The following is a 16,889-nucleotide window of genomic DNA, read 5'->3' on the forward strand; positions in this document are numbered from 1 at the left end:
CAGGAGGGGCCAGTGCCCCCATGGCCCCTCCCCTGGCTACGCCACTGATGCCTTGACCCCAGCCTCAGTCCATTCCTTGTGAAGTTCTCTAAAATTCTTGAATCCAGTTTGCTTGACAATCCTCATAAGGCCGCGGTTCTCTCGGTTGGTTGTGCATCTTTTTTTCTACACTTTTTTTGTTCCACTCAACTTTCTGTTAACATGCTTGGATACAGCACTCTGTGAACATCCAGCTTATTGGCAATTAATTTTAGTGACTTACACTGCTTGTGAAGTCTGTCAATGATTGCCAGAGACCATTTTGAATGCTTAGGAAACCTTTGCAGGTGTTTTGAGTTGATAAGCTGATTGGCATGTCATCATATTCTAATTAGTTGAGATCGATAATTGGTGGGTTTTTGCTAAATGTGAGCCAAAATGATCACAATTAAAAGAACCAAAGACTTAAACTACTTTAGTCTGTGTGCATTGAATTTATTTAATACATGAGTTTCACAATTAGTTAAATTACTGACTAACTATACCTTTCGTCGACATTCTAATTTACTGAGAAGCACCTGTATATGCCTTTTTTTCTTACCTTATTACCTTATACCTCAATATCAAAAAATCAACAACATCACTTTACAAATTCCAGATTATTTAACTTTTTATTTAATTATTTGTTTTTGTACCATATTTGTACTGTAACTGTTTTTTCTTGTGTTTGTGTAAGTTTTGTGTGTAAAGACTTGTTATATTTCTGTGTATAACAGAACAAATAACTCTTTGCAAATTGCTGATTATTTTATTGCTTTGTTGTTTTGTTTTTCTTACCCTATTTTGAAAAAGTTTTTTCTTGTTCTATGAGTAAACCAAGCACAATTTTGTTATTTTTCTGCTTAAAAAAAAAAACTAACATTTGGCAACTTGCAAATTATTTTACTTCATTTATTTTTTTATTTTTTTATTATCCTAGTTTGAAAACTTTTTTAATGTGTACGGTAAATCTGTCTTAGTTTTGTTACGTTAAACCAAAAAAAAAAAACTGAATTCAAACTTTTTTTTACAGTTTCTCTCTAGATACCAAGAAATCATAATTGCCTGACAAGGATAGGTCCACAGATGGTCCACCCACACACACAGAACACACACAGAACACACACAGTGTGGGATCAAAATCTATTTGGACAGGCTGTCACAATTCTGAGCATAGTAGGGCAGCTGTCTATGGCTGACTGGACAAGGAGCAGAGAAATCACAGCTGGACAGCACACACACTCCTCACTTTCAGCCCTCGGAACCCCAGAGACTTCACCAAGTTTGGCTGTCTGACTGTCTGCAACCTCGTCTGACCAGAAGAGCTGTGTGTCTGGTGTGAGTGTGTATTAAAGACTACTTCTGTTCCTGTCTTGTCCAGTTGCTGTCTCTCTCCTAATCCCACAATCAAATGTGACCCTGGACCACAAAACCAGTCTTAAGTCGCTGGGGTAAATTATTAGCAATAGACAAAAAAAAAACATTTTATGGGTCAGAATTACATATTTTTCTTTTATGCCAAAAATCATTAGAATATTAAGTAAACATCATGTTCCATGAAGATATTTTGTAAATTTCCTACCGTAAATATACCAAAACCTAATTTCAGATTAATAATAATCATTGCTAAGAACTTAATTTGGAAACTTTAAAGGTGATTTTGTCAGTATTTAGATTTTTTTACACCCTCAAATTCTAGATTTTCAATTAGTTGTGTCTCAGCCAAATATTATCCGATCCTAACAAACCATACATCAAAGGAAATAAGTAGGTCATCTAAAAGAGTATAACAATTGACACTGGCATCTCTCTGTGCTTCTATGATACACAGCAATTTTTTTTTTTCTCACTTACTCTTTATTTACGCAGTTTGCATAAAGCCCCACCCACAGTTGCATCTCATTGTTAAAATTCCACTCCACATGAATAATTAACCTCCTAAATATGTTCTCACTGGCTTCGATTAGCTTACATCTCACAGAATGTTTGCTTTCAAGCAGAGTTTGAATGTTCTGGGTGGATTGTGGTGTCAGATTTGTATCGTGAGCCTTCACAGAACATTGAATGTTTGTTTCGCTTTTAAAATTCTGGATGAACACTAAGGTTTCTACTCCAATGGGCCTTGTATGCTTGAGAATCTAGGTGTCTGAGTGGGTGGTGTGTGTGTGTGTGTGTGTGTGTGTGTGTGTGTGTGTGTGTGTGTGTGTGTGTGTGTGTGTGTGTGTGTGTGTGTGTGTGTGTGTGTGTGTGTGTGTGTGTGTGTGTGTGTGTGTGATCTGACAAGCCTCTAGAAGGGGCTGTCACACATCAGTGCATCTCTCTCTGTCTTTCCACATGAGTCCATCCCACCTTCCGTGTTTCAACTACTTTCTTTCTTCCTCTCTCCCTTGTGCTCTCATGTAATTATTCCTATCCTCTGTCATCCTGTGTGCGTCACTCTTAATTGTCTCCCTAGCACCGCAACCCAAATTGAATTCTGCACATAGTTCCCCTCTCCATCTCCCTCGTCACTCAACGATCCCGACACAATCGTGCTCTTTCTCACACAAACACACACGGACCAACCATTTCTATTTGTAACTAATTCCTTGCGATATATACACCGGGTCTTCAGTGTCTAATGTGAACTTGCTTGTGTTTGGACTTTTTTCCACCCTTTTCTCCACAGTCATTTATATATTTACTCTCCGACTCTGACCTGGTAATGGCAGCGTTTGTTTACCCATTAGATGTGGTCTCCTGTGGTGACAAGATGAACCGTAAGCATGTTGTGTTTTGTGGGAGGTGTTGGCATGTCAGCCCCAAGCCAGTCGCCGGCTGTGTCATTACACTCTGAGCCATACACACACACAGTTCATCCACACTGGGTGTCCCTGTCAATCCATAAAGCTGAACAAATCCCAGGCCCACGTTGCTCTGTCATTCCGTCTGCCGGTCATTAGACAGTTACGACGCTATAAACGCTGTGTCTCACTTTCTCACAGAGACTCTGAAAAAACTCATCTAGGCCTGACAAGAGAAAGACACAACGTTCTGTTTCTGTCCGACGTCAAGACAGGCAAGCTATTCTGTTTTTTTTTTTTGTTTGTTTGTTTGTTGTTGTTTTTTTTTTTTTTTTTTTTTTATGTTAAAGGGATAGTTCACCCAAACATGGAAATTCTGCCAATAAGTACTCACCCTCATGTCATTCCAAACTTTTTTCTTTTTTTTCTGTGGAACACAATGATAGATATTTTGAAAAAATGTTTCAGCAATTTTTTTTTATTTATTTAAAAAAATAAATTGGACTGGACAATAAAAGTCAAAGGTCTCAAAAGGACATAAAGGTACACTGTAAAAAAAAAATAATAATAATAATTTAAAAAAAGAATTTAAATTACTACTATTAAGAATAAAACTTACTTTTTTATTGATTGCATGATATTCACACAATAGCAATACATTATTCGTAATTAACTGGTTCTCCCTAATTCCTCTTTTTCATCTTTTAAATGTTCTTTTCTAAAATAGTCTACTGCTTATGTACACTGCTTATGAAAGACTTGCCTTTTTGTGGACATTCACACAGAGATCAGTCCCTGGCTTTTCATTAAACTCACAAACCCTCTGCAGTCTTTTTTCGAACCCCAGTTTGGGAAACCTTGATGTAATGAAACATTCAATGCACTTCATGTTGTAAATAAATCTTGCTATTTGTATTTTTATATCAATATGGTACAGGATTATATTATTCAAAGAAATTTGATAATTGAGTTAGGTCAAAAGTAAACAAAATATGCAATCTAAAAATCTAATGGTCTGATTATATTAGCTAAAATGTGTGATGTAATGAATGACGTTATAACTACAATTTTTGTCATAATGTGGAATCTGTAATGGACTGCAATTTGTAAGTAATCTACCCAGCTCTGATTGCTAGTAATTAAAAATTACTAATTAAATTTAAAAAATCATCAATGACTACTCAATTGTGCCTACAACTTCTAACCGTATTTATTAAGTGATATAATGTTAAAACTAAATAACAAATAAATACATGTAAATTACTGATTAAAGATTTGAAAAAAATTATATAATCATAATTTGTCATGCTTTTTTTTTACCATAAATCTAGTTTTTACTTACAAATACCATACATTTAACAATATTTTACAGTAAAATAATATATACATATATTATAATACATATAATGTGATGTTAAACGGTTTCATTTTTTCAGATAACATAATTAACAGGTTTTAATGTAATAACAAATGTAAAAATTACAAACTTTTCAAAATTATTTTAAATGTTCAAATAATTTTAACATACTTTTACTATCTTCTCATTCTAAATCTATGGGTTTGATGTGTTACATTGAGTTTCATACTGTGTCATTAAGAATGGTTTTAATTGCAATGTTTCTATTATCATTTATCAGAAATGGTCATTTAGACACAATGAAAAATGAAACGAGATGCTTGAGGAAGAGTACCACAAGTTCCAAGGGCTGTTTGTGTGTGCAAGGTGCTTGTGCTTAAAACCCTGTGCTTCATTATATCTTGATGATTTTGCAGACCTTGGCACACATGCATACAAGCTCACACTCACACAAAAGTATACACACACTTAAACATATGAAAGAAAGAGCCACAGTGCCATCTACTGATCACACAGCCTGTACTCTATCTCTATCTCTCTTTCTCGTAGTAGGTGCAGAGATGGCTTCCTCCATCATGCACCCCTCCTATCAATAACAGGTAGACACGGCAGTGCTAGATTGCAGAAGCAGCTTGTTTGTGTTATTGTGAGGCTTTGGATGTGTGTTGAGGGAAAAGAGACAGTGCGAGTGCGTGGAACCGACAAACTGAGGAAATAGTGAGCAAGTCAGTGGTCAGCCCCTAATTTCTTAGATATTTCAGATCTACAATTATATTATCATATACAATAAAGAATGATTTTTTATCACATACAGTGAAGATGTTTGCACTTAAAAGCAAAACACAAGTATTTTTAGTTGTGGTCTAAAACCCTCTTTTTTTCTCATCCTCTTTAGGTCTTACAACATGTCCACACTGGAATTGAATTCGAATTTGAATGGGTAAAATATATGTATTTTTAAACTTAACTATTTATAACAGTGTTATTTTATATTATACATATTTCTGTTTAGCTGTATTTTTATTTCAGTTTTAGTCATTTTAGTAATAGAACTCAAAATGATATTAATTTTAGTGAAGTAGAAGTTATCATCTAATGGTTGCCTTAAATTGATTTTTATGCAGGCAGCTCACCAGTTTGGGAACATCCACAATGATGATGATAACCCGATTGTGTGGGAGGATTGACATTGTTTTAAATAAAAATAAAACATGCTCAAGAAAACACAGACAGCCGTAGTAGCTGCTGTCAGGAGTTCAGAGCGATGAGGGAAAGAAGTTCAGGTGGGATCAGCTTAAAGACACACTCAACATTCTTATTCACATCTTCCATAACAGGATGTGACAAGTTCTATAAAGGCTCCAAAACTCAAACCTATAAACTTACACAGACGCAGGCAAACATGGATGGCCACATCAAGATCAGGACCCATAACCATTTTGGTTAGCAAGAGACCATCAGATCCATGAGTGGATCCATTTAGCCATTTACATAGCTATACTCCATCCCAAGAGATAGACGGATAGAGAGAGAGAGAGAGAGAGAGAGAGAGAGAGAGAGGGAAGACCATTTTCCACAGCCAGAGGTCCTATTTATGGTCTTACATCATCTCATACACAATACACCAGCTAATGGCGTGTAATAATCCCCCATAAAGACTTAATGTGCTTAATGAGTGGGGTCAGCAGAACAATTCTTGAAATGACATTACACACAAAAACCGTCCAATCAGACTGAAGAAGCACCAGGCCATGGCAAACCAAGGATGGTAGTTGTTTTATTGCTGGATCTTCACGTTATTAACGCAATAGTTCACTGGAAAATGAACATTCAGACATTATTTACTCACCTTCATGTTGATCAAAGCACATATGAGTTTCTTTAATGTGGAACTCAAAAGGAGAAGTTTAGCAGAATGTTCAAACTGCTCTTTTCCATTCACTGAGAATCTGCTGGGAGTGTTATTGCCTTAAAATGTGTCAGTATATGGCTTTCCAGGTTTTACATCAAGGACATTAAAAACTGTGGGGAAAAGTACATTTTAGCGTACCTTTATAAAATGTATCCTTTTGTGTTTCACAGAAGAAAAAATGTCATACGTGTTTGGAACTAGATTGTGGTGATTAAACTGTCCATTTAAGGTTTGCCAAGAGCAGAATCACTTCAAGCTGGGTGAGGTGAATGTTAACAGTGAACTTAGAAAAGTTAAAAAATAACGTGGTGAGATCTAACAGACATGTGAAGTACATACAGTACCATGGTACTGAATAATTACCAAACTCATATACAGTAGAATACAAAGGTACTTCAATTAATATCAGAATATTACCCTTTCTAAATAAGTAATGTGGTGGCACCATGGTATAGTGATGGTATTAGATAGTAGAAATGAAATTAATGTACCATTATTGTATTTTAACGGTACTTCCAAAAATATTAAGGGTACTACCATGCAGCATGTCAAAAATACCATGATAGTATCATGTACATGTCCATAATACCAATGTACTTCAAAGAATACCATAATATTATCCTTACTAAAAAGTAATGTGGCAGTATCATAGTATATTGATATCATGGTATAATATCAGATGCTAATGCTAACAATAACACAAGTGCTTAGATATTAGGAAATACCAAGGTATTGAATTTCACCTGGTACTATCATGCTACCATATGCAAAAATAATAATAATATCATGGTAATTTCATGGTATTTTTTTTTTCTAAATGCTTTGATTTTTACCATGTTACTGAATAGCATCATATTCATATATCATGGTTTTTGTACAAAGTACACTTCAAAGAATACCATAATATTACACATCAAAAAATGTAATGTGGCAGTACAATGGTATACTGATGCCATCAGATGCTTAAACTTTGCTATTCGAAAAAGTACCATAGTATCAAAATTCAGGTACCATTGTGTCAAAGCACAGAAGAGAAAGATGAGGGAGAGTTGATGTGTGACTTCCTTAAACAGGAGAGTGAAGGTCACGTCTATGGTCAGCCTGATATAAAGTCAGTGAGCTCTCATTCCGTCACTGTGGAGATGAAACAGTTGCTAAGGTGTGCTGCTGCTGCTGCTGTGTTTGGTGGCTAGTAATGCTCAGCGTGTGGTCATCCTTGCTCTCAGTGTTTTTTTTTTTTTTTTATGTATTTTTTCCTCTAAAATCCCAAGTGCTTACTTCATTCTTTCCTTCTTATCTACTGATGACAGAAGTCTAGTCCACACCTCAGAGAGAACCCTTCACCCTGAAATAACAACACACACACACACACAAGTGATCACGCTTTTTTCTGTCCTCCTCTGTGGATCTGTCTTCGTCTATTCTGTCTTCAGTTCCTAACTATACATCACCCTTTTTTAACTTTTTTAAAAATCTATTTACAATTGAATATACCTGTTTTCTTTTTTAAAGTATATTTTAGAGTTTATTCCTGTGATGAAAAAGCTGCATTCCCAGCAGTCGTTAATCTAGTCTTCAGACATTATTCTTCAGAAATCATTCGAATGTGTTCATTTGGGGACTCAAGAGACATTTTTTATGATCGTCAATGCTGACAACAGTTTTTACATTTTTAAAAGATTAAAACTAAATCATGTTTTTCCCAGAATATATATATTCCCCTTACTTCTTGTATTCAGATTAATTCCTTTGGGACTATTTTTCAGTGCCTTTTAGCCTATGAATTCCAATTCCTAGACTGAGATCCCAAAGCATTTTATATTCTAATTGAAGTCCTCATGATCCCAAATGGAGGGCTCTCGATTCTAAATGACACATTAGATGAATCTTGATGGTGAATTCCCTCTGATCTTGGCACGCGTATCTTTATTTTTAGTGCAGTTTCTCTGAGACGTATGAGCACTTGGAGTCCTGATTAGCTGGTTGCACTCAGCACCTAGTAAAATTAATTGTAATTCATTCAGAATGGCATCAGATTCACGCAGATGTCTTTTGGCAGCTGGGATATGTCAATATCAAATATATGCCCTAAAGCAATCACAGGATGATGGTCTTGCTGAAAGATGTTTGCGTATGAAGTCAGTTTTATCAAGCCTGTACTTTTAAATTCGTGTTTATCAAAATGGATATATTTGAAACATTTCTTTTTGAAGTCAATGTAGTTGTAATGGGTGCAGTCTAAAATGTGTATTTTTGAGATGTTCTATTTGGTCTTTTCAAGTGTTTCTAACTCTTAATCGATCTTAATAGCAGCCTGTGTGAATTTTTCAAAAAGTGACATGACATTTGAATGAATTAAGATCAATGTTGTATCACAGGTGTTTTGTTAATGTTCTTTCTTGTTTCAGTCTATTGAAATAACTGAAAACCGCTTGTTTTTATAAACATTGTAACATCTTAGATGATGTTACCCTATTCTAGCACATTACCTGTCAGTTCATCAGCACTGAAAACATTCTTTTTCCTTTGTCAGTTTTGAGTTCTGACATGTGGTGCTGTCAGATTGCAGTTTGTGTTGTGTAACTTGATTTGTGTCACATTTATTTGTGCACATTCTGTATGTCTCTCTGGTAATTGTTATCTGTAATTACCCTTACAACAACAAAAAAGAATTCTATAATAACCATTTTTTGCCATGAGTACCACAGTTACTACAGTTATTTTTGTTAGGGTTAGAATAAATGAATAAATATTCTGAAAGCTTGGTCTGTTTACAGGAGGTAACATTTTAAAGGGGTCATATGATGTTGCTAAAAAGAACATTATTTTGTGTATTTTGTGTAATGAAATTTATGTGTTTATGTGGTTTAAGATATAAAAAAACACGTTATTTTCCACATACATTATTGTTTCTCCTCTGCATTTCTGAAACACGTAAATTTTTACAAAGCTCATCGTCTGAAAAGTGAGGTTTGCTCTGATTGGCCAGCTATCCAGTGTGTTGTGATTGGGCGAATACCTCAAGCGTGTGATGGAAATATTATGCCCCTTGCCATATTGTGATGCTGTGTGTCCTGGTCAGAACACCGAAGTGACAAGACAATAACAATAAAACCCATTACAAACCAGCTATTTGTTGCATCCAGTGGGGACATAATTACAGATTGTAATGATTTATACTGTGTTTTTACATGTTGCATTGCATCGTGCTGTGTAAACATAAAACCATGTCTGCATTTATGATTGGAGAAACAACAAATAAGCCTACTCTACACTGCTCAAAACTCACGTTTGAATCATAAGTGGCAAATCCTTTACATATGTAAATGTACTTACAGACTGTTAGTCAGGACAGCTGCCATTGTATTCTACTCTTCCAGGATCAGGAAACAGTCCTCAATAAAATGTGCTGCACACATCTGAATATTTGGGTTGAACTGTACTGGAACAGTGTTGTAAATACAACTTGGATGACCAAACAAAGTATAGTTTCACTTTCACAATGAAACACACAGCGCCTACACAACATGGCAGCAGGAAAAATACTACAGCGAGAATTAAAGTCACCCTTCTTTCTTTGTGTGAACATTTGGGCGGTGTTATGCAAATCTTCCCACATTGTGACATAGACATGTGGGGGCGTGTTTAAACAAGGTGTTTTAGGGGAGCGTGGACGAGTCTTAACTTTTATAAAGAACATCTCTTTGGGTTGGAGACTTTACAGATCTTATGTATTCACGAACAGCATGTAACAATCCAAAGAAATTTGAAATCACATCATATGACCATTTTAAATTATGTAGATTTACTTATTTCTAGATTAATTCTGATTAATTCTATTTGACTGTTGCTACAATATTTCGTGAGTGTTTATACCTGCAATGAAGGTGGTTTAGACATATAGCTGTTTCATGGTTGTGCAAATTACATTTAAATCAAGAAAGTTGAGAACCAAGATACATTTTAAGTAAATAAATCTAAAATAAATAAATAAATGAGAAACAGTCAGAATTACAGTGTAGGTGGAAATATTTTCCTGAGGCGGATAAAGCAGAGGATTAGAGAGAAAATTGGGCTAGAGAGAGAGAGAGAGAGAGAATAAAAGGATTCAGACAGATATATATGAAAATATGCTTTTCCATATGTTGTCCTTTGGATTCACCAAAGGACCTCTTCTTATTTGAGCTTTGTTTCTTGGAATTTTAGCAATTGCTTCTGTTTTATTTTCTTTTGTTAAATATATGGTTAGTAATTTTTGCTAGCTTAACAAACGTGATTTGTGTGATTTTTATATTTCTTTGGCAATAAATATTTAATATATTTTAAAATTAAATGAGCTTAAAAATATAAATAAAATTACTTTTAAAAAAAAACAACAGGTTTTAAATTTGAGCTTGGTAAATCCAGTTAACAAAACGATTTATGTTCATAATTAGTAATTAAAAAATTGTAAGTAAAAAATTATTTTACAACAGTAATATTTTTGTTTTGATTCAAGGAACCCAATTTCAGTCAATTGTCTGGCTTTGCTTAATTGTCATTTGTCCTTACTCACCAGGACCACAATCTTCTTTATTTTCTTCTCTTCGCCAATCATGGTGTGCTCAAGGTGTCCTCCGAAGACAGTATCAGACATTATGAATGCTTGTAGATTTTGTCCAGGTAATAACCTGAGCAGTACATGTCTTAGCTCTTAGATAATTGGATAATGAGAAACTTCCGCCATGAAACAGATGGTACAGGTCTGAAAGCAAAGTGACACAAAAAGATTGTCTGAGCTTTTCTGACTTTAATTGGAGTGCAAGAGATGATCCTATTGGACATGCAGATGAGCATTTCTCTCAGCAGAAAAAGAAACAGAGTTAAGTGGAGTGAGACGAGTCAGTTTTATCTTATGCCTGCTATATATGCTCTATGGAATTCTGATATCACCACAGCCGGAAGATAAAGAAGCATATGACTCAGCCAAAGCAATAATAAAATTTTCCCTCTCTCTCTCTCTCTCTCTCCCAGGTTTAGTCACCTTCTTTATTGTGGCTTATGAAATATAATAATAGTATGATAGTACTTGACAAGCAATTAATGCCCTTTTGTTTTCTGTTTTTGAGGAGCTTTTTAATCGAGAAAAGGGCAAGATGCCTCAGACATTTTCTATTAATTAAGCAAAGAGACTTGTTTAACTAATTGATGAATTTCCATTGACTACTTAGATTTTTTCAAAATGGTTATTTAATGTTTTGTCGGGTAATCAAGATGTTGCACAGTCCATTAAGCCTTATTCAACATTTAATTAGAAAGCTTTCTAAATGCTTGCAGAACCACAAATATTCCTGCATACAAAGGTCATTTAAGACGTATTGTAGAAGACATTACAGAATATGATTGCGAGTATAATTTTAATTTTCAAACAAAAAAAATTAAATAATAAAGACACACGCTGATGTATTATTGGCACAGTACTAACAGTTAACCTTTGCTGCACCAACTAAAAAATAATTCCAAACAAAGCCACAGCAGAATTAAACCTGTAGTGCCGTTCCTAAATGAAATCAGTTTAGTGAATAATTCAATGACTCACCTCTACTTTTTTTGTACCTAAATAAATAAGATTTTATTCAATATCACCCCTTATACCCTAATTTACTATAACATTACTCCACTAATATAGTCCCCTGAATGAGCGCATTAAAATGAGTGAGTGATTTTGGTTGGACTATGGTTTCAGACACCACTTCAAATGGCTATAGGCTAGCTGCGAGAAAACTGTTAGTGTCCTGACATATTAATTTCCATGTGTTAGCATGGTATCTGGCGTACTGTGTCCGAATTTGCTTGCTTATTTTCAATCACTCATCCAGTAGATTATGTTAGTGGAGTAATAAAGGAAATAATGAATGAGGGTATGAAGGTGCTTAAGTCTTATTTATTCAGGAACAAAACAAGTATAAGTAGGTCATTGAATTAATCAAGGAACTGAATATCTGATTCTCCAAAATATCAATAACTAATTTTAGACAAAAATCGAAGTTATGGTCTTTTGCCTTTGCACTGCAGTTTTGTTTAGCTAGTTTGTTTTGTCAGTGATATTAATCAATAAAAATCTGTGCACATCAGGATGTAAATGTTGTTTTGGCTGTCTGACTGCAGCATTGGTCGTCAGCTCACCCATCTGTGGCTCTCAGACAATTGGAAGTTGATATTCCATCAAACTGACCCTCGTGCACAAACCGAACATCTCGCTGTGAATTAACCACTTTATGAACAACTCCACGGTTACAACGATCGCTTTAGAGCGTGACCTCTAAATGTCTTGTGGAAAGACTCATGGCTCTTGTGTCTCCACTGCCTCGTTCTCTTTCTTCATGGGTTTAGTATTGACAGAAAAGCTGAGAGTATCCAGATAACGTTTTCAACCTTGTCTCTCCGCATACTCTCCCATTTATGGCCATATAAAGTTCAATACTGTTATTTTGTGATTTAGTGTCTCTGCTAGCCCTGCAGGCCGTGCCCTCAGTGGACCCGCTCATCTTGTTCTCATCCAGTCATTCATTTTCCTGTGCACCGTGATTGGGTTATACCGAAATGTTCATTCATCACACAGAACGACCTTTATTCCACTATCAATCAGTGGGTGCCGTGCGGGTAAAGGCTCTCCTCAGCAGCCCTCCCCCCTCCAGCACTTCCACACAGCACAAACAGCCTGATAATGTTGTGTTGCCTGCCATCCTCTCTTATTACTGCCTCCCAACTCAGATTTATCATCTTCCCCTCTCCTTAAAATCTGTAAAAATAACCTCCGCTTTGCGAGTGTGGTTCTTCATCATCCTTTAGTTTTAGGCCTCCTTCTTTTATAGTGGCCTTTAATGGGCTTCACTGATGTGTGTGCGTGAGACAGTGTATTGTACTAATGTTTATGATTATGACAGAGTTATAAAGGAAAATATTCTCCCTGACAGCCCCATTTTTATTCAGAAGCGCTTTTGTTGCCATAGAAACACGTTTTTGGAGCTCAGAGTGCAATGATTGATATTTTTTTGTGATGAAAAAAAAACTATAAATATCAAAATTAGCTCTGATGGAAAAGAAAAACGCTTTGTTAACTGCCACTAGACACTATTGCAGGTTCAAAACATTTGTTTGTTAATGTGTTTTCCAATAGATAGGAATCAATATTTTAGTGCAGATATTACCTGCCTGTGACAAATGGATGGAAAGGGCAAAAGCGACAGGTAAACAGGTCCATTATGGATATAATGGAATCAAATAACAAACATGATTCATTCTTATTTTTAAAAAAGGAAGTGACAATATTCACCCCTCCCTTCGGTGTTCAGGGTTGTATCTTATGTGTATTAAGAGTTCCATTTCCCTATAGCTAACGCTGTTCAGCTAGCAAAAATATCTCTGAAAACATGCCAGTACCCAATCTACCCATTCCGTTCTGAACAGGTCTCCTATCAATTATAAAATGTCAGTGCATAAATTCTCCCTGATTTAAAAAAACATGAGTGGAAGGCCATCTGATTGATTTCGCTCTGCTCCTAACAAGAAGCAATTTGTACTCTGCTATTTGCCCCAGTGAATAGATTACATGTGGAGAGAACAACTGCTCCTCCAAATGTGATTACTCAGAGTCTCTGTGTGAAATTTGAGTACGGGCCTGGATGTGATTCTTTCTACTGGGTTCTGTTTTTATTTATATATGTTAAATATATTAGTGATGTGTCCTGCCTCCCTGCATTCCTTACAGATGGACTTGAGTAACATCTTTTTCCATGCTATAGGCTAATACATATAAGTAATTAAAACATGAATGATACACACATTAATATAATATAAATAATATAAACTACATATTTTATAAGTGTATATATTTAAAGCTTATTAACATATACTAACATAATTAATAAATAAATTACCCTAACGTACATTTACCAGCAATTTAATTACATATTAACAGATTAGGCTACATGATGCTTGTTTCTATAAACTCTGAGTTTGAGCTAATAACATTGTAACAATAACCCTTTAAAGGGCTCCATTTTCAACAAGTTATGATATGAGAAATGTTTCTGTATAAAACAGAACTAATTTAAAAATCTTTTTAATAAAGCCCTTCTTTCGTTAGCCGTGACCTTCGCTCTCAGGTACCGAGCGCGCATTCAGCTCACGCCGGCAGTGCGCGCTCCAGTCAGAGCTCGTGTCAGGAGTTCGGCAGCGCGAGAGCGGCGGCTCGGTAATTAGTCACTGTTAATATTCATTTAACGGACAGCGGCTGTAATTAAAAACCCGTGTTCCGTTTTATTAGCAGCTAATTTGTAGCTTACGCAAGCGCCTATTGATTATACGCATGGGTTTGTTGAGAGAAGTTAAAGCTCGGCTGCTTATAAAGAGGTTTTATATTATACTTCAGCTAACAGATACTCAAGGTTTCACGAGACCTAGTTTAATATTGCAGCAGACCAAATAATTAAAAAAAGGATTTAAGAAATCATACTGAGGAAGGTTTAGGCACATTTATCTATTATAATTATATCTATTACATTTTCTGTTGAAACCCTGAAGAGACTTTCTGAGATTTTCTACATTATTTTCTACATAATTTTACAATTAGAACATCTGTTACCAAGCTCCAAAACAGAAAAAAAATAAAGAAGGAGAAATTGTTTCATTTCCACATTTACCATCTCCTTTATTTAATGGTTATATTCATTTCAGTCTAAAATTATTAATTCAAATTGAATAGATATTTGGTGCTGAATGGAACATACTTACTGCTGAGTTTAGTGCCACATTTCTGATAAATGATTTATTAATTTGTGATAATAAAAGCCATTTTATTGCCATTACACCCACATTAAAACATGCTACATCATTAACTTTTAATAAGACTGCAATGGAGTTTGTTCTCTAACATAGCAATGGAACCAAGTTGCAAGTGATTTTCTGCATAAAAAGGCTAGTTTTGACTTCATCTGTGATTTTCAGCTGGTCATTTGTCTGCCAAATCCCACAGGTCAGATTCTGGCTGAACCCAGTCTTCTCCCATGATGCTTTGCAGCGTGAAGTCTTGAAAATACTCAAGTCGATGACTGTTCAGATGAGAGAAGAAATCAGAATATCCTGGTGATGTTAAGATCCAATTAAAGGAAACCAAAATCATTTTACGATATCTAAACTTACAAGTCTGGTCCCTGTCCTTCTTGTAGGTCTTCTCTAGGAACAGGATACAGAGCCTCATAGGTCCTTCCTGCTCCAGAGCCATGGATGGCATAGGAATTCATCTTATTAATGCCCTGAGGGAAATACCTCCAAGGTAGAAGTGCTTCTCCCTTCCACTTGTTGCCCTCTATATCGGCTTTGAATAGTAGAGGGAGCTGTTGCTGTAACGGGTAATAGCATAAAAAGTATTACAAAATAACCAGCTTATGGTAAAAAAATGTCATGAAAATACTAATATATTATATATATATATATATATATATATATATATATATATATGTGTGTGTGTGTGTGTGTGTGTGTGTGTGTGTGTGTGTGTGTGTGTGTGTGTGTGTGTGTGTGTAAAATAATAAAACGCTTTGGATAAAAGTTTCTGCTAAATAACTAAATGTAACTGTAAACGTAAAAGCTGAAAACCACAATAAACTGATGTACAATGTGTATTATGTTACCATAAATGCATTATGTTTTCCATTCAATAGCAGAATCAGGTGTTGTCCATGTCTGTGATATCAAAACATTAGTCAGTTACACATTAGCAATGACAAATCTTCATGCTGTCTGAAAAACACTGTAGGCTTAACTTACGGGCAGACTTCCACCTCCAGATACTGCTCAGTGTTGTTGTTCAGGAAAAATGACTCTACCACTGGAAAATTTGTCAAAGAGCAAAAACTGTCAGTTGGAAATTTACAGAAAAACAGCGGAAGGTAGACATTTATATTAGTGTTTCATAAACTTTTTCCTTTAATTTGCGATCAAGTTTCCAAAGTTCAATCTCTTTTACTTCTCTGATAATTATCTGGATAGTCCAAGGATCAGGGCTGCATGTGCATATACAACAAGATAAGCTGATTGCACTATTTTTTTTATATTTGTTTCACATGAAAGTAAGAAACCAACTCTATAAACCAAAATGTACAAATCTGACCACAATTATAGTACAGATGAACATACCCTCATAGTCCCAGAGACCAGGAAACGGCTCTCCAGGTGGTCCAGCGGGTGCAGGGGGGTCATTAAAGAAAGGAGCAGTCACTTGCATTAACAATCCATCCTCGCCAGGTGAGAAGCGAATCTTTACCGGCTCATGATCCACAGGTACGCTGTCCCAGGTATGCTTGATATGGAACTCCATGGCAGTCAGGAGGATACAACCGACGCAGACACTGTTGAGCATGGTAAAATCTTATTTTCTTCTATCAAGAGCTGAAATAATAATAAATGACTATCTAGCTGAATTTAAAAAATAAAGTTCTCAACAGCTTTACTTCTTATTTGTCTACGTATATATATAAATGTTAAGTATCAGTATATATCCACAGTTCTGTGCTCTAATTCATCTTAACCAGCTCAGGACACAGGACTGTCTGATATGAAATAAAGTTCAACAGTCATTGATAAGCTAAACATCTGATATCATAAACCCTGATATCGTGGGAAAAACACTTCCTGATTTCTGGCGTATATAAACTAAGCGTCCAACAAAAGTTTCTGTAGTCAGAGGCATAGTCTGTATTAAAAAAACGAAAGCAAAATATTTAAGTAAACTAAAGTCTTACCCTATTCCATCACATCGAGGGTCCTCATTTTTTAT

General features: G+C 35.4%; 1 protein-coding gene across 1 annotated transcript; it reads right to left on the bottom strand.

The window, feature by feature from the left end:
* Positions 1-14,852: 14,852 nt before the first annotated feature.
* Positions 14,853-16,641, bottom strand: LOC127975609 (UPF0462 protein C4orf33 homolog). Its single transcript, XM_052579714.1, has 5 exons — positions 16,250-16,641; positions 15,881-15,941; positions 15,745-15,796; positions 15,254-15,453; positions 14,853-15,162 (listed from the first exon to the last, which is right to left on the bottom strand). Exons 1-5 carry the CDS (start codon positions 16,470-16,472, stop codon positions 15,063-15,065), a joined length of 636 nt encoding a protein of 211 aa, XP_052435674.1. The 5' UTR covers positions 16,473-16,641; the 3' UTR covers positions 14,853-15,062.
* Between the last annotated feature and the right edge of the window lie 248 nt (positions 16,642-16,889).

The sequence above is a fragment of the Carassius gibelio genome, chromosome A1 (assembly GCF_023724105.1).
Source record: "Carassius gibelio isolate Cgi1373 ecotype wild population from Czech Republic chromosome A1, carGib1.2-hapl.c, whole genome shotgun sequence".
Lineage (NCBI taxonomy): Eukaryota > Metazoa > Chordata > Actinopteri > Cypriniformes > Cyprinidae > Carassius > Carassius gibelio.